This window comes from Notechis scutatus, chromosome 5, assembly GCF_049901735.1.
Source record: "Notechis scutatus isolate UNSWTSFEM ecotype Mainland chromosome 5, rNotScu1.2, whole genome shotgun sequence".
In the NCBI taxonomy this organism is placed as follows: domain Eukaryota; kingdom Metazoa; phylum Chordata; class Lepidosauria; order Squamata; family Elapidae; genus Notechis; species Notechis scutatus.
The window spans coordinates 473,746-495,360 of NC_142013.1; the positions used below are offsets into that span (position 1 = coordinate 473,746).

At 56.9% G+C, this 21,615-nt stretch overlaps 2 protein-coding genes across 5 annotated transcripts in view; one reads left to right on the forward strand and one right to left on the reverse strand.

Moving 5' to 3' along the window:
- Positions 1-15,276, forward strand: RHOG (ras homolog family member G). The gene is made up of 2 exons (XM_087965904.1): positions 1-90; positions 12,644-15,276. Exon 2 carries the CDS (start codon positions 12,689-12,691, stop codon positions 13,262-13,264), a length of 576 nt encoding a protein of 191 aa, XP_087822030.1. The 5' UTR covers positions 1-90; positions 12,644-12,688; the 3' UTR covers positions 13,265-15,276.
- The window catches only part of PGAP2 (post-GPI attachment to proteins 2), a 14,493-nt gene continuing 7,783 nt past the window's right edge, over positions 14,906-21,615 (reverse strand). For 2 of the 4 annotated variants that reach the window (XM_087965901.1, XM_087965896.1), the window contains 2 exons: positions 19,661-19,769; positions 17,429-18,552 (listed from right to left, as the gene is read on the reverse strand). In XM_087965901.1, the coding sequence (XP_087822027.1) occupies positions 18,422-18,552; positions 19,661-19,769 (240 nt within the window). In that variant the 3' untranslated portion in view covers positions 17,429-18,421. Of the gene's footprint in view, positions 15,037-17,428; positions 18,553-19,432; positions 19,579-19,620; positions 19,770-21,615 lie in introns of those variants that run through there. The other 2 variants (XM_087965897.1, XM_087965900.1) reach the window with 2 other exon arrangements.

A 21,615-nucleotide genomic window follows, 5' to 3' on the forward strand; every position in this document is an offset into this window, starting at 1 on the left:
GCGCACTTCCTCCGGCCGCGCAGACTTCCTCTTGCGCGCCGCCCGGGAGCACCGCCGCCGCCGCCGCCCGCTCGCTCGCCATGAGCCCAGGTGGGTCTCGCCTCGCCCCGCCCGCGCTGCCCCCACCAGACCGGCCGGGAGCCCTTCGGCCGCCCGCCCGCCCGCCCGCCCGGCCGCCCGCCTGGCGGCCCCGGCCGGGAGGGAGCGCGAGTAACGGCGCCTCCTGCCCCGAAGCCGGGCGCGCCCTGCCGGCCCCGCCAGCGCAGCCGCTGCGCCTCCTTGGCCGGGCTCCCCGGGGCGCCCTGCCCGGGGTCGCTTTCCTTTGGGGCGGGGGTCCCGGGCGCGCCTGTCCGCCCCGCGGAGGAGGCTCGCCGGCTTCCTTCCTTCCTTCTCCGGGGCGCCGGCGGGCTGGAGAAGCCGCGCTTCGGGCTGGAAGCCGCTTCCCTCCGGAGGTCGGGAACGAACCCCGTTGGAGCCGCCCCATCGTGGCTGAGCCGGCCCGAGCGGGGCACCGCACTGGGGTGAAGGACCGCTCAGCCCCGGCCTCTCCCACCCCCGCAGCCCCGCCTTTGGGAGCCGCTGCGATGCGGAAGGCAGCCGGGAGCCTGCGGGGGACTCCCGGGTCCCGAGCCGGGCAGGGCGAGTCCCCTCCGTCCTCCCCACTTGGGGTGCGGTAGACTGCCCTGGCGCGGGGAGGCTCTGGAGCCAGTCGGGGCCTTCCTTCCTGCCCCAAAGAGACGCAGCGGCCCCCCTTGAGTTCGGGCGCCGTGCAATCGCAACGTTGCGCCTCCTTTCTTGGAGGGTCGCCTTCCGCCTCGGGAACCGCTCTGGGCCGGCCGAACGAGGCTGTCCCGAGCAAAAGAGGGGCCGTTGGCAGCCTGCGGGGGGGGGGGGGCGGAGCCGGGAGGAGAGGTTCCGGGGGGCCTCTTTGGCCCCCAAAAGCGCCTGAATTAGGACTATCAGGAGTTGAATTAGGACGATCAAATCCCAACGACCCAGGATCTGATGGGCGGGAGCGGGATATTATAGGCCCCTGGCAGGGATGCTGCTTTAGTAGAGCAGTCTTGGAACCCAGAAGGCCCCCCTCCCACCCTGGAAGCAATTTGGGGGGGGGAACCTCCAGAATAACAGAGTTGGAAGGGGCCTTGGAGGTCTTGTAGTCCAACCCCTGCCCAAAGAGGAAGACCCTGTATACCATTTCAGGCAAAATGGTTCCCCCCCCCCCAATTCTCTGCTCCCATATGACTCCCTCTCCCACCCAGGGAAGTTGGGGAGGGGGCACATGAAGGCTGGGGACTTCCTCCCAGCCCCCCATTTCCCCTTCAGCTCTTCCTGGCCCACTGAAGGAGGACGGATGGCACCGGCTCATACAATCGGGCAGGTTGCCCATTTCCCTCCCCGTTAGCCATGCTGGCTAGATGCTGGCTAGCCTTTCCTTTTTCCTAAGACGTCCTCCTGTCGCAACCCCCCAAAAAAAGAAAAGAAACCGAGAATGCTGACTTGCCTTTTCCATCCCTCTTTGGGGGAGGCTGCCGAAGTTCCTTTTCTGGACTTCCCCATCGCCGAGGCCCATCGTCTGCCGGGGCCTCCTTCCTCCTGCTTGGGAGACAGGGGGGGAGGGGTCGGAGTCCTGGGGTCCCTCGTGGTGTCCCACAAAGATTGGGGGGGTCCCTTCCAGTCTGCTTGCGGGGGGGGGGGCAGTGATATCATGGAAAGAGTGCAGAGAAGAGCAACAGGGATGATGAGAGGACTGGAGGCTCAAACATTCCTGGGCCTGGCTGGTCTAGGGAGGAGAAGGAACATTTGAGGGAGGGGCCACCCCAGAGAGGAGGAAGGGGCCAAGCTATTCTCCAAGGCACCCAAAGGCCAGATAAGGAAGAATGGGTGGAAACTGACCAAGGAGAGATTCAACCTGGAAATAAGGAGTGAGAACAATCAACCCATAGAACAGAAGTTGCCCTCGGAGGTTGTGGGAGCACCATCATCACCGGAGGCTTTCAAGAAGAAACTGGGCTGGCATTTGTCAGAAAGGGTGTAGGGTCTCCTGCTTGGGCAGGGGGTTGGACTAGATGACCTACAAGGTCCCTTCCAACTCTTATTCTGTTCTGTTCAGAACTGACGCACCACATAACTGACCCCTTCCATTGCATCGTCCTACAGACTTGTCCCAGTGCCTGGGGTGGGGGGGGGGTGGCGCCACTGAGATGGTTTGCTGTAAGGAGTGCCAATCCAGAGAGAGATGTAACTGCTGGCCCCCCCTTTTATGCCCCCTCCCCACTTGCCATATCCAGCCTATCTCCCCCATATGCCCTCTCAGTCAACCAGCGAAATTCCCTCTCCAGGGCCAAAAGGCTGGGGTGGGAGGCAGAGCAGGTAGTTGCAAACCCTGGTTACCTACTAGCCCTGGTTAGTTAGCCATGTGGCTCAGCTCACCCCTCTTGCGAAGGGCTCTTCGGCCGCGATTCCAGGCTTCCCACGTCGGGGAAATGCCCCCCCACCCCCCCGCTTGGATGGCACTGTTAGTGCACTATGGGCTTTGGCATCCTTTTTGTGACGCTGGGAAGGGGGCTCTGCCACGCTTTGCCCCCAAGGTTGGGAGCCATGTTTATCCTGGATGTGCTCCTGGTAAAGAGAGATTCAAAGCTGGGTGGTTTCCTTGCAGACGTTTCATGACCCATCTAGGTAACTTCACCAGTGCTAGAAAGGAGTGGAGATGGCAGGGAGGGGGAAGGGAAAGAGGAAGACTGCGAGGGTCCTTGGTACTCTCTGAGCTGGGTGCTTTTCACACAGACATTTCATGACCCAACTCGATGACATCATCAGTGCTATCATCATTATTAGCACTGAGGATGTTCCCTCGTTGGGTCATGAAACGTCTGCAAGAAAGCCACCAAGCTCACAGAGCACCAAGGACCCCACAGTCATCGTTCTCCTCCTCCTCCTCCTCCCTGCAAACCCCACTCCTTCCTGGCACTGATGATGTTGCCTAGTTGGGTCATGAAACGTCTGCAAGAAAACCACCAAGCTCAGAGTACCAGGCACCCCTTAGTCCAGCCCTGAGCTGCAAATAGTCCTTTCTGTAGATGCCCACATGGCTGAAGGGTCTGCATTTAGGGCAGGGGTCTCCACACTCAGCCACTTTAAGACTGGTGGACTTCAACTCCCAGAATTCTCCAGCCAGCTGGCTGGAGAATTCTGGGAGTTGAAGTCCACCAGTCTTAAAGTGGCCAAGGTTGGAGACCCTGACTTAGATGACCCTTCTGGTCTCTTCCAACTCTATCATTCCTGGCTGGCTGAGGAATTCTGGGAGTTGAAGTCCACCAGTCTTAAAGTGGCCAAGGTTGGAGACCCCTGACTTAGATGACCCTTCTGGTCTCTTCCAACTCTATCATTCCTGGCTGGCTGGAGAATTCTGGGAGTTGAAGTCCACCAGTCTTAAAGTGGCCCAGTTGGGGGACCCCTGATTTAGGGAAGGAGCCTTCTCCAAATGCAGCTCCTTCATCCAAGCCTTGCACAGGCAGTCCTCGGCTTATGACCACAATGGAGCTCCACGTTTTTGTTGCTAAGTGAGAGATTGGCTCCATTTGAGGGCCTTTCTTGCCACTGTTGTTAAGTGAATCGCTTCAGCTGTTAAATGAGTCACACGGTCGTTAAGCGAATCTGGCTTCCCCATTGACTCTGCTGGTCAGAAGGTGCAAAAGGGGATCACGTGACTTCCGGGGGAAACCCTCTCACCGTCATAAGTACGAGCCACTTGCCAAGCGCCTGAATTTGGCTCCTTGTGACCGTGGGGCTCCTGCAATGGTCGTAAGTGTGGAAAATGGTCCTAAGTCCCTTTTTTTCCAGGGACATTGTCGCTTTGAGCGGTCACTAAAGGAACAGTCGTAAGTGGAGGACGGCCTGTATCTCTTCAGCAGGAACATTTGCGGCGTTTCCTGCGGTGAGTCGCCAGCCGCCTCCCCCTGCACCCCCCTGGGGCTGTGTGTGCCCCCCCCCTCCCCCGGTCTCTCCTTCCCGGCACAGAAACGTTTTTAAAAGGTCCTGTAAAACAGATCAATATCCAGCCCAAGAGCCGCGTTTGAGGCCAGCGGTGGCAGCAGCCATGAAAAGAGCTGATGTCATTGTCCACCCAGCAGCAGCTCAGGATGGGGTGACCTTGACTGCCCCGAAGCGCCTCGGCTGCCGCCTCCTCCTCCTCCCCTCCTCCTCCTCCTCTTCTTCCTCTCTGCAAACCTCCCTCCCTCCTAGCACTGATGATGTTCCTAGTTGGGTCATGAACGCCTGCCAGGAAACAAGCAAACTCAGAGAGCACCAAGGAGCCCAAAGTTGCTCCTCCTCCTCCTCCTCCTCCTCCTCCTCCTCCTCCTCCTCCTCCTCCTCCTCCTCCTCCTCCTCCTCCTCCTTTCTTCTTCCTCTCTTGCAAACCTTCCTCCTTAGCACTGTTGATGTTCCCTAGTTGGGTCATGAAACGCCTGCCAGAAAACCACCCAGCTCAGAGAGCACCAAGGGCCCCACAGTGTCCCCCCTCCTCCTCCTCAGGAAGCCCCCGCTTGTCAGGAACCTCCTTCCGTCCTAACTCTTGAACCCGGGGCCTGCCTTATCCCAGCCTCAACGGGCCCCGTCCTGATCCCAGCTGAACTGGGAAGGAGAAGAAAGGCTCCTGGTGAGGAGTTCCAGGGCTGCTTGACATGGGAATTGCAGCACATGAGGGGGGCAGCCATGTGTCCTTGGCTGGCCCCAAACACGTGCCACCCCCCACAGCTCCCCCATAGCAGAACCTTGTGGATTTGGGCCCGGTGAGTTCCGTGATGCAGCCATGGCGGGTTGTAAACCCTGGTGGGTTCTATCTTAGGTTAGCATCCTTCCCCTGGGCAGGGGAGGGGCTTCGTCCTGCCATCCTGAGTGCGGGGGAGGGGGTGCCCAGGGCATCCAGGCACCCCCAGGGCTGCCCCCATGGGAACAAAAGGGGGTCTTGAATGGCTTGGCTGCCTTTAGCAACTCAGGATTTCTGTGGGTCCAAAAACCGCCCAGATCCCCCTTTGCTCTGAGGTTGAGCGGATGGACAAGGGTTGGAGCAGCCGTCCATCCTCTGAGGGGGGCAGCCTGAAGGTCAAAGGTCGTGCTTGGGACACACACACACCCAAAAGCCATTGCAGTTTTTAAGAGGCAGACAGGAAGATTCGCCCCAAGACACACCAAGCCACCAAGTGAGCGTCGTGCCATAGAAGAGAAAACCCCGTGGTGGGTTTGGCCCCTAGACCCACTGGCTGTTTTTGGGCCCAGTGCAAACCTGGGTCACCAGGGAAAGGCCAAGTGGATCTCCGCCTGAAAAAGGTGGCCGGGCACCTGGGTTAGTCCTGAGAACCTTTGGGGGTCTCCTTCCCCGGGGGGTCTGCCTGCCAAGTTCTCCCCTTGGGCTAGCCAGGAGAAGGGGGTCCTCGGGAGGAGGGGGAGGAGGAGGAAGATTGGGGGGTCCTCAATGCTCTCTGAGTTTTCTTATAGATGCTTCAGGATCCAAGTAGATTATATCTTCAGAGCTAGAAGGGGAGGGGGGGAGAGATGGGGGAGGAAGAGGAGGGGGAGGGGTCCTCGGTGCTCTCTGAGTTTGGCTGGTTCTTGCAGACCTTTAATGACCCAACTAGGGAACCTCATCAGTGCTGAAGGGAGGGGGACTTGCTCTCTGCCCGGTCAGGTTTGGTGGGCGTGTCCTTGGTCTTTCCTTGATTAGGCTGCCCCCTCCCTCCTTGCACTGATGAGGTTCCCTAGTTGGGTCATGAAACGCCTGCAAGGAAACAAACAACCAAGCTCAGAGGGCACTAAGGGTGCCACAGTCTCCCCTGCCCCACTCCTCCTCCTCCTCCTCCTCCTCCCCATAAACCCCACTCCCTTCCAACACTGATGAGGTTGCCTAGTTGGGTCATTAAAGGTCTGAGAGAAAACAACCCAGGTTGAGGAGGTGGACGCTGTGGGCTCCTCGGTGCTCTCTGCCTTCGGCAGTTTCCTTGCGGACGTTTCTTGGCCTAACTAGGGAACCTCATCAGTGCTGGGCTGAGCTTGGAGCCCAGAAGCTGCCAACCTGCCAGGGGGAAGAGCTGGCCGCTGCCACTCTGGGAGGGGAAGTGGCCCGGCCACATCATTTGCATGGCCCCAAAGGTGTGGCAAGAGAGGAGGGGCTGTGCGGCTTGCGCCATGTCAAGTGGATCCCGATGACTCAGGTTCCTGGCAAGGGAAGACAAAGGCGTTGTTTGTGGGGAGGGCAGGGGGGCTCAGCCCCCTTTGCATGGCATTTGCACACAGCTGCAGCCTGCGGGGGGCAGAGGAGGAACCGCCTCAAAGGTGCCTCTGTGGGACCCCAGAGCTTGCAGAGGCTGGAAGCAGCCTCCCCTGCCCACCCTGGCCTCGTTTCGGCCAGGCATTCTGGCGGGGTTGGTGAAGTTGGGCAAGAGACGCTGAGCCACTCCGGAAACAGACTCGGGCAGGGCCTCCTGGGGGTGGGGGGCAGGAGGGGGTCCTCTTGGCTGCACCACCCGGGAAGAAGCCGGGAGTCCCGAGCTCCCTGCGCAGGAAGGGGAAGGGCTGGGGGACGTTGGGCTGAGACTTGGCGAAAGGAAGGCTCTGCTCTAGGCCCTTAGGGGGGAGGGGGCTCCTCCAGAGCCCACCCTGGAATTGGGATCTGCCAGGAAGACCTGCCCTCCCCCCCCCCCCACCCCGGCATCTGGGGACACTGAGTCACAGGGAGGAGGTCAGGTTCAAACTGAAAAGGAGCCAGCAGGGCATCAGAGATTATTTCGTGGGATGACGGATGAAATTTACATCCCCTCCATCCAACTGGACGCTGGGCCCTCTTGCAATATCCAGGTGCAGGTAGTCCTCATTCGTTCAGTGACCGGATGGAATTACAAGGGCACTGAAAAAAGGACTTCGGACCGGGCTGTTGGTTTGGCTCCGAGCCGGGCAATTCAGCTGCCAAAGTTGTGTCGCCATTCGAGGAGATGCCGTCAGTGCCCTTGGAATTGTGCTCGCGTGTGTCCGAGCACCGGCCTTGCGGTGGTGCCTTTTGACATGATGCAAATTGGTGAACATTGTTTGTTCTGAGTCGTGACCTGGTTTCAAACAGACGAGCACAACTCCCAGCGCCCTGACGGCGTCTCCTCAAATGTTGATGAAACATTTGCAGCCGAGCTGCCTGGCTCAGAGCTCAAACAGCCCAGCCTCCCACCCGAGCTGCTAACATTCAAGTACATGTCAATGACTTTGGACCGTTTTTCACACTTACGGCCATTGCAGCATCCCGATGGGCCATGGGACCAAACTTCGTCCACTTGCAAAATGGCCTGTACTTATGACGGTCGCAGAGTCCTGGTGGGTCACGGGATCATCCCCTTTTCTGACCTTCCCAGCCAGCTCCCAACGAGCGAAGCCAGTGGGGGAGGGGGAGCCGGATTCACTTAACAACCATGGCCCCAAAAACATGATAAAGTTGGGCACGACTCTCTGAACAACCACCTTGCTTAGCAGCGGGAATTCTGGGCTCACTTGTGGTTGTAAATCGAGGACTCCGTGTGTAGGAACGAACAATAGTGAGGCAGGAGAAGAGCCGAGCCCTCCCCCGGCCTGAAAAGGTGCCTCTTAACGCTGTTGGGGGGGAGGGACATGGGGGAGGAGGGGTCCGAGGGGCAGCTGTCCAGCCCCAGGCCTGTCTGCACATGGATGGCAGCCCAACCCTCAAAGCAGTTGAACCTCTCTCTCTATTTACAGAATAAGAGTTGGAGGTCTTCTGGAGTCTATCTAGACTGACCCCCTGCTCAGGCAGGAGACCCTGCACCATTTCAGGAAGATGGCTGTCCAGGCTCTTCTTGAAAACCTCCAACCATGGAGGATTCACAACTTCTGGTGGCAGGCAGTTCCACTGGTTCATTGTCCTCCCTCTCAGGAGATTCCTCCTTAATTCCTGGTTGCTTCTCTCCTGGATGAGTTTCCATCCGTTGCTTCTTCTCCTGCCTCTTCAGGGGCTTTGGGGAAAAAATAGCTTGACTCCCTCTCTCTCTTCTTTGGGGCAGCCCCTCAAATACTGGAAGGCTGCTCTCCTGTCGTCCCCCCTGGTCCTGGACACCCCCAGTTCCTGCAACCGTTCTTCGTATGCTTTATCCCCCAGTCCCCCGATCCTCTTGGTTGCTCTTCTCTGCCCTTTTTCTAGAGCCCCCACGTCTTTTTGACATCATGGCGACCAAAACTGGATGCAGGACTCTAGGGGTGTGTGGCCTTACTAAGGCTTTACAGAGGGGTGTTAGCACCTCCCTTGATCTGGATCGTGTCCCTCTGTGAATGCAGCTTAGGATTGCATGGGCTTTTTGGGCGGCTTCTGCACACGGCTGCCTCACTAAGACGCCAAGATCCCTCTCCCACTTGCTGCTATTGAGCCAGGCCCCACCTGTGCATTCGGTTCTTCTCGCCTAAAATGTACAAAACCTGACTTTTCCCACCACTGAGAAAAGGGTCCGGGGGGGGGGGGGGGTGAGTGCTTCCAGGAGGGCTCCCTCCTTCCCCGGTGATGAGGGGGGAGGGGGCTTCCCTGTTGACTTCCTGCCTGGGGCACCAAGCCGCCTCCGGCTGTCCCAGCGTGTTTAGCTTCCTGTTTAGCTTTCTGCAAACTGCTCTTCACTTCCGCTTCTCTCTCACGCTCCCCACGCCCGTCCTCGGCCCCTCCCTCGGCAGACGCGATGGGAGGGGGCCAGGGGGCAAGCAACTCGGGGGAGGGGCTCCCTTCCTCTTTGGGGCCCAAAGGGCCAGAGGTTAAACCGGGAGGGTCTCTGGCAGCCTCTTTCCCGATTTCCGCAATGAGCAAAAAGGGGAAGCTTTGGGGCAGAGCGACTGGCTCCACGCGACGCTGCGTCTCCCGAAAACTTCGGCCTTTTAGTCAAATAGAGAGGCAGTCCTCGACTTACGAGCACAATTCAGCCCAAAATGCCCATTGGTGAGCGAGACAGTCGCTGAGTGAATTTTGCCCCATTTTATGACCCCATTTAAATGAATCAGTCCAGTCCTTAAAGCAGTAACACCGTCGTTAAGTGAATCTGGCTTCCCCATTGGCTTTGCTCATCCGAAGGTCGCAAGAGGGGATCCCAGGATATCCCGGGACACGGGGACCATCATAAATACGAGTCAGTTGCCAAGCGTCTGAATTTGGATTTTGGGAATGCTGTTAACGGTCATTAGTGTGAAAAACGGTCTTAGGTCACTTTTTCCAATGCTGTTGTAACTTCAAATGGTCACTAAATGAAAGGTTGTAAATTGAGGACTTCTGAATTTGTTGAGAAATGGGGCTCCTAGAGCAGGGCTCTCCAGCCTGGGCCACTTTAAGACTTGTGGACTTCAACTCCCAGAATTCCTCAGCCAGTTGGCTGGGGAATTCTGGGACTTGAAGTCCTCCAGTCTTAAAGTGGCCCAGGTTGGAGACCCCTGACTTAGATGACCCTTCTGGTCTCTTCCAACTCTATCATTCCTGGCTGGCTGGGGAATTCTGGGAGTTGAAGTCCACAAGTCTTAAAGTGGCCAAGGTTGGAGACCCCTGGATTAGGGGACTGGAGGCTGAAACATACGATGAACGGTTGCAGGAACTGGGTATGTCTAGTCTAATGAAAAGAAGGACTAGGGGAGACGTGATAGAAGTCTTCCAATATTTGAGGGGCTGCCCCAGAGAAGAGGAAGGGGTCCACCTCTTCTCCAAAGCCCCTGAAGAGGCAGGAGAAGAAGCAACGGGTGGAAACTCATCCAGGAGAGAAGCAACCGGGAATTAAGGAGGAATTTCCTAAGAGGGAGGACAACTAAGCAGTGGAACTTCTAACTTGCTCTTAGAAGCTGTCGGGTTTTCATCCCTGGAGGTTTTTAAGAAGAGGCTGGACAGCTGTTTGTCCGGAATAGTCCAAGGCCTTCTGCTTGAGCAGGGGGTGGGACTAGAGGACCTCCCAGGTCCCTTCCAACTCTGTTACTCTATCAAATTCTGTGGATTCGGGTCCCTCAGGTCTTCCAATGGTGCCGCCCTCACAACTGGGACTTCCTTCCACCCCTGTCAGCCTTAAAGTCCCCTCTAGAGAGCTGGGCCCTCACATCCTGTCTAGGAAGTAGGATCGTTGGAACTTGGTCCCTGGGGCTCAAATCACAACTCTGGGTTGGGTTGATTTCATTTGGCTTATTTTCTTGGCTGACCCTTCCTTCCTTCCTTCCTTCCTTCCTTCCTTCCTTCCTTCCTTCCTTCCTTTCTTTCCTTTCTTTTCTTTCTTTCTTTCTTTCTTTCTTTCTTTCTTTCTTTCTTTCTTTCTTTCTCTTTCTTTCTCTTTCTTTCTTTCTTTCCTTCCTTCCTTTCTTTCCTTTCTCTCTCTCTCTCTCTTTCTTTCTTTCTTTCTTTCTTTCTTCTTTCTTTCTTTCTTTCTTTCCTTTCTTTCTCTTTCTTTCCTTCCTTCCTTTCTTTCCTTTCTTTCTCTCTTTCTTTCTCTTTCCTTTCTTTCTTTCTTTCTTTCTCTCTCTCTTTCCTTTCTTTCTTTCTTTCTTTCTTTCTTTCTTTCTTTCTTTCTTTCTTTCTTTCTTTCTTTCTTCTTTCCTTCCTTCCTTCCTTCCTTCCTTCCTTCCTTCCTTCCTTTCCTTTCTCTCTCTCTCTCTTTCTTTCTTTCCTTCCTTTCTTTCTTCCTTTCTTCTCTCTCTCTTTCTCTTTCCTTTCTTTCTTTCTTTTTCTTTCTTTCTTTCCTTCCTTCCTTCCTTTCTTCCTTTCTTTCCTTTCTTTCTCTCTCTCTCTCTCTCTTTCTTTCTTTCTTTCTTTCTCTTTCTTTTCTTTCTTCTTTCTTTCTTTCTTTCTTTCTTTCTTTCTTTCTTTCTTTCTTTCTTTCTTTCTTTCCTTTCTTTCTCTTTCTTTCCTTCCTTTCTTTCCTTTCTTTCTCTCTTTCTCTCTTTCTTTCTTTCTTTCTTTCTTTCTTTCTTTCTTTCTTTCTTTCTTTCTTTCTTTCTTTCTTTCTTTCTTTCCTTCCTTCCTTCCTTCCTTCCTTCCTTCCTTCCTTCCTTCCTTCTTCCCCTCCCTTCCTTCCCCTCTTCTTTCCAGACTTCCTTCTTTACAACCCTCCTTCCTTCCTTCCTTCTTTCCAGCCTTCCTTCCTTCCCCTCCCTCCCATCTAGTCATTCAACCTAAGAACTAACAATCCGGCACCTAACATTTCCAGAGACATAAATCACTTTCCCACAAGTCCTGTGGCCCCTTGAAAGCTCCCCGATTCATGTAAGAGCCGCTAGAGGACGGGGGGGGGGGTTCACAAGGCCCCCACCCATCCGCCACGAGGCTGGTTCAAGTCTCTTTCAATCAACCGTCAATTTGCTGTAAAACTGTCAACACACCCAAACGGCACCCGCCTGAAAACGCTTACAAGCTGACTTCACACCCAAGGCGTGCCGGCACAATTCACAGGGAAAGCAAAAGACGACCAAAGCTTTTGCACGTGGTGGTTGTGCTTTTCTCTCTCTCGTTGCAATGCAACCAGGGAAGCTTTCTGCAAACCCATGGCGTGAATTGGGCTGCGAGGGGAGGCGGCTGGGAGGGCTGCGGTCGAGCCGCACAGTCTTTCGTCGCTTTGAGAAAAGCCCCCGGGGGGGAACGGGGTGGGGTGGGGCTCACCAGGGAAAGCTGGATGGGGCCGCTGTCCAAAATCCAGGAGAGCTGCTTTCAAGCTGGGCTGGACAGGCTGGGCGAGAACTGACCAGCCAGCTCAGTCTAAAGGCAGGTCATCCAACCTTGGCAACTTTTAAGTCTTGTGGACTTCAACTCCCAGAATCCTCGGCCAATACAGCTCAGGGATCCGCTTGGCTCTTTAGACAAGGAGTCTCCAAACTCAGCAACTTTAAGACTTGTGGACTTCAACTCCCAGAATCCCCCAGCCAGCTGGCTGGGGATTCTGGGAGTTGATGTCCACAAGTCTTAAAGTTGCCAAAGTTGGACTGCCGGTCTAACAATTTGTGGCTCCCACCTTGAACAGAGAGCAGGAAATGAATCAGGTGCCCCCACATTGAGGAAGACCGCCAGACCTATTGTAACTCCAAATGGTCACTAAAGAAATGCCTGCAATTCGAGGACTACCCGTACATGCGGCCTTAGACCCCTCCCCCTCCCCGTCTCTGCCAGTGTCAGGTTTCCAAGAGGTGAAATCCATTTAAAAAGAAAAGAGCCAAGTCCGTCTTCCCAAACAATTTCTTTTATTTAGGGAAGCATCAAATTGGCAAAGTCTGTTGTCATTCCGGATCTGACCCAACCCGGAATTACACCACGTAATATTGGAAGTTAGAAACAGCCCCCAAAAGTCACATTCCCCAATAGAAGTAAATCAACGTTTGCCTGGTGTCATTAATCTCCACCTCCAGGTCTCAGCAGGGTCAGCTTTCGTTCCCACAGGAAGAAGAACCACCTAGCCTCAACAACTCTCTCTAGCCCCACTCCTCCCCCTTAGGAATGTGGCAAACCCAAAACCCTCCTCCCCCCCATAACCAGCAAAGGGAAAGAAGGAAAAGGAATTTATAATAAGGCTAAATAAAATGGCTACCCGTAGGTCAATTTCGGGCTTGACCACCAGCCTCTTCCCAGCCTCTCCTAATTTGCCGTCTCCCGCAGGTCGCTGAGCCGGAGAGCCCCGCGGGGGGAGCCGCCACCGCCGCCATGCAAAGCATCAAATGCGTGGTGGTGGGCGACGGGGCAGTGGGCAAGACCTGCCTGCTCATCTGCTACACCACCAACGCCTTCCCCAACGAGTACATCCCCACCGTCTTCGACAACTACAGCGCCCAGAACACGGTGGACGGCCGGACGGTCAACCTGAACCTGTGGGACACGGCCGGCCAGGAGGAGTACGACCGCCTGCGCACCCTCTCCTACCCGCAGACCAACGTCTTCATCATCTGCTTCTCCATCGCCAGCCCGCCCTCCTACGAGAACGTCAAGCACAAGTGGTACCCGGAGGTGTGCCACCACTGCCCCGAGGTGCCCATCCTCCTCGTGGGCACCAAGAAGGACCTGCGCAGCAACCCGGAGGCCCTGAAGAAGCTGAAGGAGCAGAGCCAGCTGCCCGTCACCCCCCAGCAGGGCGCCAGCCTTGCCAAGCAGATCCACGCCGTCAGGTACCTGGAGTGCTCGGCCCTCAACCAGGAGGGCATCAAGGAGGTCTTCAGCGAAGCCGTCCGGGCCGTCCTCAGCCCGGCCCCGCCCAAGCCCAAGAAGGCCTGCCAGCTGCTTTGAAGGGCGGGGGGGGGGCTGCCCTCTGCTTATGCCCAGGCGTCCTCTCGCTCTCGCTCTCTCCCTGCTTGCCCAAACTCTGCTTCCTAGGAAGGATCAAGGACCGGCTCGCTCAGCCCACGGGGCCCTTTCCCTGCAAGGGGGAGCCAAGGCCAGGGGGACCGGCCCTCCGCTTACGACCAGACTTCCCACGGCTAAGAAGTGGGGTTGCTAAATGAGCCACACCTGATTATTTTTTTTGGGGGGAGGCTTTTTTTGCCACGGTTGTTAACGGACAGCACTTAGACTTACAACCCCTCATAGGAGCCTTTACAAGACTCTCCGGTGGGTTTTAGAGCCAGCGCTATGCAACCAACAGAGTTGGAAAGGACCTTAGAGGTCTTCCAGTCCAACCCCCTGCTCAGTCCAACCCAACAATCTGGCTCCTCCTTTTAATCGATCTCGGAGAGAAGATGTAAGGCTGAGTCAAACCTTAAGTCGGTCAAGATTGAACTCCTGGCGGTGGGCAGTCTCGGTCTGCCTTCTCCCCACTGGGCCTCCAGGGCTCCAGGGTTAAGTGAATCCCTGCCGTTGGTCAACGAATCAGGCAGTCGTTAAGCGAATCTGGCATCCCCATTGACTCTGCTTGTTAGAAGCCGGCTGAGAAAGTCACGCATGGTGATTGCGTGGCCCCGGGATGCCACAATTGCCTTCCACCCATGGGGATTTGGATCGGGTGGCCCTGGGGATGCTGGGATGGTCATAAGAACGGGGACTGGTCGTAAGTCACTTTTTGCAGTGCTGCTGCCACTTTGGTGGTCGCTAAATGAAGGGTGGTAGGTAGAAGAATTGCCGGTTCCCCCCAGCTCTGCAAAGCTTCCGGTCTCCTGGACGACGGTGCCAAGGAGATGCGCCCAGAGGGCCTTTTCCTTCCTCCTTGAAGACGTTTCGCTGCTTCTCATCCGAGAAGCTTCATCGGAGCAGTAGTGAAACGCCTTCAAGGAAGAAAAAAAACCCCAAGGACGTCTGGCTGCCTCTGGGACCCCCGGAGAAGCTCCCGAGAGGAAGAAGACGGGCCCCTCCCAGCCGCCTTTCCCTGCTCTTCCCGGGCGGAGATGCCAGGCGGAGATATCCACTCCTGTCCCAGGGGAGCGAGGAGGGAGCGGAACCTGCCGTGCCCCATCGGCCCTCAGCACGGCCCGACCAAAGGGTCCCTCGGACGGCTGAGGGAGGCCGGGGAGCCCTGCAGAATGGAAACACGGCAGAGTTTTGGCAGCTGCCAGGCGAGGGGCCCCTTTTGCCGCCTCCACATCCTGTTTACCAAGGAAACGCTCCGTTTTCAGGGCCCCCTGCCTTTCGTGGGCTCTCCACTCCCACGGCCCTCCTCCTCCGCCGCCGCCGCTGGTGGGTGTTGCAGCCTGGGCCTTTCCTCGGCTGCCTCCCCCTGCCAGAGGGAGTGGAGCATCCCCTGAGCACGCCGAGAGAGAGAGAGAGAGAGAGAGAGAGAGAGAGGGGGGCTCCCCCTCCACACAGCCACCGAAGGCAGCCGGCTCCTGCACCCGCTTCGAGGGGAAGAACGGAGGAGGGGATGCCGGAAGACCCCAGACCTGGAGGGTTCCCTCCCCCCCCACCCCTCAGTTCCAAGCTCTCGGGCTCTGGGAGGCCCTTGGCGAGGCCCGGCCTTTGGTCGGCTGGGCTCCACCCTCCTAGGGACTAGAAACTTGCTGGAATGAAGTCAGGATTCTCAGGATTCTCCATGCTCAGGTAGACTTTCAGACGTCCGTGCTGGACCATCCCTCCCAGGAGTTTTCTTCATCAGGAAGAGCTGTGGGGGTCTCGCTGCCCGAACCCCCCTGCCCCCATTTCCTCCTGCTCCCGCCCAGCTCACCGTGATCAGGAGCAGTGGCCTCCGCCGCCTTTGGCCTGGAAGACTCGAGCGGGGAGGGGCGGGGTGGGGGGGCTCACCCTATGTTGATTTCCCTGCACCAGGGTCCTTTTGTCACCCTCCCCCCACCCCCAATAAAAATGGCAACTTCCCCCGTGTCTTTCAGGCTCTTTCCCAGGTGGATGTGGGGGGCTCTGCCTTATCCAGGGCTCCGGGACAGCTTCATGCGAGGGAACTATTCTCTAGAGCGGGGGTCTCCCACCATGGCCCCTGTAAGCCTGGAGGACTTCAACTCCCAGAATTCCTCAGCTAGCCATAAATGATAGAGTTGGAAGGGACCAGAAGGGTCTTCTAAGTCAGGGGTCTCCCACCATGGCCCCTTTAAGCCTGGAGGACTTCAACTCCCAGAATTCCCCAGCTAGCCATGAATGATAGAGTTGGAAGGGACCAGAAGGGTCATCTAAGTCAGGGGTCTCCCACCATGGCCCCTTTAAGCCTGGAGGACTTCAACTCCCAGAATTCCCCAGCCAGCCTTTTTTTGACCCCTGGCTCCTCAGGCCCCATAGCCAGAGCCTTTAGGCCAGGGTCCCGGAGACCCTTTTTGCCTGCCCGGGACCCCTCTGAGATGGGTTGGGAGATAACCATCTTTTACTTTTCTGTCTTCTGCACAGTAGTGGATTTTTAAGCTGTGCAGATGCAGATAGATAAACTCAACAAAACGTCCATAACAAAGAACATTTATTGGTTCATCAGGTATCCTCATAACTCACATTTGTGACGAAGTTCTTCTTTAGTGAACAATCCTTTCCCTATCTGCCTTGTAGTAAAAGATGGTTATCTCCTAACCCACTTTGTAGCGATAGAAAGCAGCTGCCATGAGTCAGGGAGTTCAGGCAAAGTGAGGGAAAAACTCCCCCAACCCATGGAGGGTCAAATTAGTGACCAATCGGGATTACAGATGTGGCCGCGTGACATGAACTACATTTACCATGATGCATTCCCTTAAGGGGACAGCTCATCATTCCTAAGTAACTGTCCAATTCCCAGAGAGTGGCTGGGACAGCACGTGTGGCCTTCAACTGGCTGAGGGATTCTGGGAGTTGAAGTCCACAAGCTGTCACACTGGAGGCCTCTGCAGAGATGTCCTCCTTCAAAAGGGGGTGAGCAGCTGTGCGGCCATTTTGGTTCCCCTCCACCGCAGACGTAACCGGACCCCAAGGCGGCTGGAAAGGGCCGTCAGCTAACCAGCCCTTCGCCCGGCTTCCCAGTCTGGAGGAGCCGCACTTCTCGGGGCTGACCGGCAGCTTCTGGGCCACGTCTGCCTACCTTCAGGCCGGCTCCGATGGGTCTCCCTCCGGTCAAGCTGGCCAGCCCAGAGCATCCTTCCCAGCTCTGTGCGAAGACCCCCAGCCAAGGAGCACCCCCACCCCCATCATGTGGCGGTCTGTCCCACTGGCTGACAGCTTCTTGGCTTACAACCCCAGTGGAGCCCCAAATTTATGTCGCTAAGGGAGACAATTGTTAACCGAGTCTTGCCCCATTTTATGACCTTGTTTGCTGCCATTGTTAAGTGAATCACTGCAGTTGATAACACGGTCGTTAAGTGAACCTGGCTTCCCCACTGGCTTTGCCTATCAGGTCGCAAAAGGGGATCACGGGACCCCAGGATGCTCTGACCGCTAGAGGGAGAACTGGCCACAAGTCCCTTTTCTCAGTGCTGTTGTAAGTCAAGGACCAGCTGTCATGGATTGGCTAATGCCGGATCTTCTGGAGGTGAGATATTTGAAGGCGGCTCTCCCCCGTCTCCTTGGGGGAGGGGGGGGCTCTTGCGCAGGCTGGACACCCCCATCACTGTGCCCCATGGGATGGGGGTCCCCCGCCCCTCTGAGCTCCCTCCCTGCCCCCCCTTTGGAAGCAGGGGGCCCAGTAAAGCTGGGCAAAGTCTTGCCAAGGGGGCCGGACCAACCTAGACTGCAGCAGAGCCTCCCCACCTGGGCCTCTCTAAGACTTCAACTCCCAGAATTCCCCAGCCTGTCACGAATGATAGAGTTGGAAGGGAGCAGAAGGGCCCCCTTCTCCTCCAGGGTTTCTCAGCCTGGACAATGTTTCAGACACGTGGACTTCAGCTCCCAGAATCCCCAGGTTCCCTCAAATGGGGGGGGGGGAGAAGAAACAATTCACACACACACACCCCTCCCGTTTCCCCAGACGCAAAAAGCAACGAGTGGCTGCAGACCCAGAGAGGGAGGAGGGACAAGGCAGCCCCCGGCACCCCCTCTAAAACCACCCAGAGAACTAGCTCCTTAGAAAGATACTCAAGTGCTTTATTTTTTTTTGGGTGGGGGAGTAAAAAGTAGGTGGAAATACATTATCTGGCGATGCAATATTTCCCCGCCTGGAGACGGGAGGAAGAGGAACCGGACCTGCTCCAGGGGGACCCCGGGGTCCGAAGGCCTTGGCGGGCTCAGGGCCACCAACTCTGCTGCGGAGGGGGCCACAAGGGAGGAGCCCTCTTTGGGGGGCAGCCCCTCGGCTCAGCCTCCCTTCTCCCGTCTGCCCCAGGCAGGAACCGGGGAGCCAAGAAGCGAGTCCATCCTCTTCCGTCCTGGGCTGGCCACCCTCCGGATTCCAGCTTCACAGGAAGAACCGGACCTTGTCTAGCCTCCCTTCGGCCCCAGTCGTCCGGCAGAGCCCCTCCTTCCGCCAGGGTCAAGTCCTTTCGGTCACTGCACAGCAGCACACGCAGCCCCCTCCCCCCCCCAACTCTCTAGATCTGTGTCTTTTGGGGACACACACACACACACACACTTTGAGCCTTTCCCCAGACTCCCAGCACAGCAGCCCTCCCTCCCCAGGGCTGGGGGCATGAAAACCGAGGGGAGGGGGGTGTCCTTTCACCGCCATGACCCGACGGGGACGGTTGCCTTCCTTACAGACAGGCCAGCCGCCTCTTCCCCCAGCAGGGAGCAATGCCCAATGGGAAGGGAGGGGCCCCACCACCCTGGAGGTTACATGCCACCCCCCTCCCCAAGTTCTGGGCAGCAGCAGCCCCAGCGGTGTCCCCTACAGGCCGCCAGCGTCCTTCGAAGAGTGGCGCCCGTGAAGGCCGCAATACTTCCTGCCCGTCGTTGACCGGAGCCAAGCAGGCGGGATGGGTGAGGAGGGTGTGTGGAAAAGTCCTTTCCTGGGCGGGGGGCTCCTTCGCTCCTTCAGCCCTGGGGGCTGGCAGGGACACCACGAAGCCCCCCGCCATGAAGAGCTCCCTCCACCAGCTGGGCGGCCACTTCCGGTGCCGCCTAGAAGCGTTTCTCCTCCGACTGGGAGCCGACCACCAGCTCCTTGTTGCCAAAGTCCCACCAGGCGGTCATGTGGAAGGCCATGTTGGACAGGACCACCAGGTACTCCAGGAAGGCGAACACCGTGTACACTGCAAGGAGGAAGCAGACGCAGAGCATGGAGGGACCTCGGAGGTCTTCTAGTCTGCCCCTGGCTGGGGGTGGGGGGGTGGGTGGGTCCTGGGAGTTCCACAAGTCTTAAAGCTGCCAAGGTTGGGACCCTGCTCCAAGCTTTTCCCTTTGCCCGTCAGGAGGGGGCTTGGCCGCCGTATAACCACTTCTAAAGACTCCAGAATCCCCCAGCCAGCATGAGACACGCTGGACAAGGCAGCCCTTCTGGTGCCTTCCAACTCTATCATTTGTGGCTAGCCGGGGAATTCTGGGAAGGGAAGTTCCACAAGTCTTAAAGTTGCCACGTTTGAGGAGAGCCGGGATATGAAGCACAATCCACCGTGCCTGGGATGCTCTGGTCCACATCGGGGACACCGTTGGCGTTCAACAGGCGTCTCCGCTTCTCATCCCTTCCGGCAGCCAAGAGAGCTCCTGGCCATGCGCAGAAACCTCCCCGCGTGGCTTCCAGGGCTCTAAAGCTGAGCCTCTCAGCCTGGGCTTCCCAGACCAAAAGTCCAACTTTGTTTTTCGATAACCGGCCACGGAAATCTAGCTTTTCACTCAATAAAATAAGTAAGCCACCAAGGAGTGAGGGGCCTCTGGGCTCCCAAAATGTCTGCTGACTTCAATAAATCTCACTCCTTAAAATGATTTATAACGCCCAAGTGGTATTCATACTGATTTAATGGGCTAATACCGAAGGACCAATATTACTAGAGGACAAGTGTGTTGTTTTTAATGTTTTGGAAGGCCGTTTGAGCGTCATTAGTTGCCCTACCGGCCTTTTATCTACTCCAGAGGTCTCCACTTGAAGGCTGGTGGACTTCAACTCCCAGGGTTCCTCAGCCAGCTTTGCTTTGAGTTAACCCCGCCCTGCTTTGCTGGCTGAGGAACCCTGGGAGTTGAAGTCCCCCAGCCTTAAAAGGGCCACAGTTTGGGGACCTCTGTTCTAGTCCCTTAGCATTAGGCGTGCTTAAAGGCGTTCAAGGTCTGAGGAGGGTCCGGAGGTTTGGCACCGCTCTCAGAGGGCAGGAAAAAAGGGTCTCCAGGACCCTGGCCTAAAGGCTCCGGGGTCCAGGGCCGCCTTACCTCCAGCCTCACAATACCAGGTGTGGCGGATGTAGAAGCAGATGGACAGCAGGAAAGCCAGCAGGTTGAAGAAGAAGAGCCGCTTCTTCCACTGGTACGACTTGCACTCCTGTGGGGAGAGAGAGAGAGAGAGAGACGGGGGTGAATTCCCCTGGAACACCCCCTCCCCCCGTGAGCCCTTCTCAAAGCCCCCCCCACCCCAGGTCAAGGCTCAAGGAAGACAGCCCCCTCCCTCCCTCCCTCGTTGGCCAGCCCACCCGGGACGTCCACCGTGGCCAGGTATCCGGGGTCTCCCTTTCCTCTTTGGCAAGCAGAAAGCAAAACGTGTCTGGGGTTTGTTGGGTTTTTCGTTCGCTCCTCCAATGGCGACCCCTGAAACCCCTCGACCCGAAGGACCCTCCCTCTGTAGCTGGCAATCCTGGAATCCTCAGGCCCCGACACCCCGATTTTACAGAAATGCCCCCAACTGAGCCCCCATTTCTGTGGTTGAATGAGACCCGTGTGAAGCGAGTTTTGCCCCACTTTACGAACTTCCTCGCCTTAGTTGTTAAGTGAATCGCTGCAGTAGATGAGTGAGTAGTTCGGCTGTTAAGTGAACCTGGCTTCGCTTGTCAGAAGGGGATCGTGTGGCCCGGGGATAATGGAACCGTACATGCCAGTTGCCCAGCGCCTGAATTTGGACCACGGGACTCTGGGAGGCTACAACGGTTGCAAGTTTGAGAAGGCATCACGAGCCACGTTTGTATTTGGTGTCGTGGTAACACCGAAAGGTCCCATTCAACGAACGGTTGTGAGCCGAGGACGAAAGACCCCCGACTCTCTTTACAAAATCCGTGTAAGGCAGGGGGCTTCGGGAGGACCCTAGCTGTGCAGCGGCAGTGGAAGGAAGGAAGGAAGGAAGGAAGGAAGGAAGGAAGGAAGGAAGGAAGGAAGGAAGGAAGGAAGGAAGGAAGGAAGGAAGGAAGGAAGGAACAAGGAAGGAAGAAACAAGGAGAGAGAGGAAAGGAAGGAAGGAAGGAAGGAAGGAAGGAAGGAAGGAAGGAAGGAAGGAAGGAAGGGCCATCGCTGAGGTCGGAGAAAACCCAGAGGGGGAGGAATGGGTCGTTGTGGCGCAGGGGTCTCCACCCTGGGCCCCTTGAAGGCTGGGGGACTTCAACTCCCAGGGTTCCTCAGCCAGCAAAGCAGGGCGGGGTTAACTCAAAGCAAAGCTGGCTGAGTCCCCCAGCCTTCAAGGGGCCCAGGGTGGAGACCCCTGCTCCACAGATCCTTCTGCCTCTCCTCCTGACCAGGCTTCCGGGGTCATTCCAGGCAGGTTTCCAGAAACTCTCACTCACTCACACACACACACACACACACCCCACCTGGAAACCACCTAGTTGCTTCCCTGGGCAGGCAGGCTGCGCTGGCCGCTCGGTGGAAAACTCCTGAACTGTCCACCCCGCCCCCCCCAATGGTATACAGGAGAAACATGGTGTTCCAGAAAAAGCAGCGGTGGTGTTTACTCCCCTGCAGGCGCCTCTGGTGCAGGACTGGAAAGATCTGTGGGCTCCCCCAGCTGGAGCCTCAGTTGCTGGGCCACAGCATGGCACGCCACCCTGGGGCAGGAGGGGGCAGAATCACAGAGCGGGGAGGGACCTTGGAGGTCTTCTAGTCCAGCCCTCTGCTCAAACAGGAGACCCTACCCCATTCCAGGGGAAAGGTTGTCCAGTCTCTTTTTGAAAACCTCCAGTGTTGGAGCATCCACACCTTCTGGTGGCAGGCTGTTCCCCTGGTTAATTGTCCTCACTTTGAGGAAGTTTCTCCTTAATTCCCGGTTGCTTCTCTCCTGGATGAGTCTCCGTCCGTTGCTTCTTGCCCTGCCTCTTCTGGGGCTTTGGAGAATAAGGGGACCCCTTCCTCTTCTCTGGGGCAGCCCCTCCAATATAGGAACTCATGCTCTCATGTCACCCCCAGTG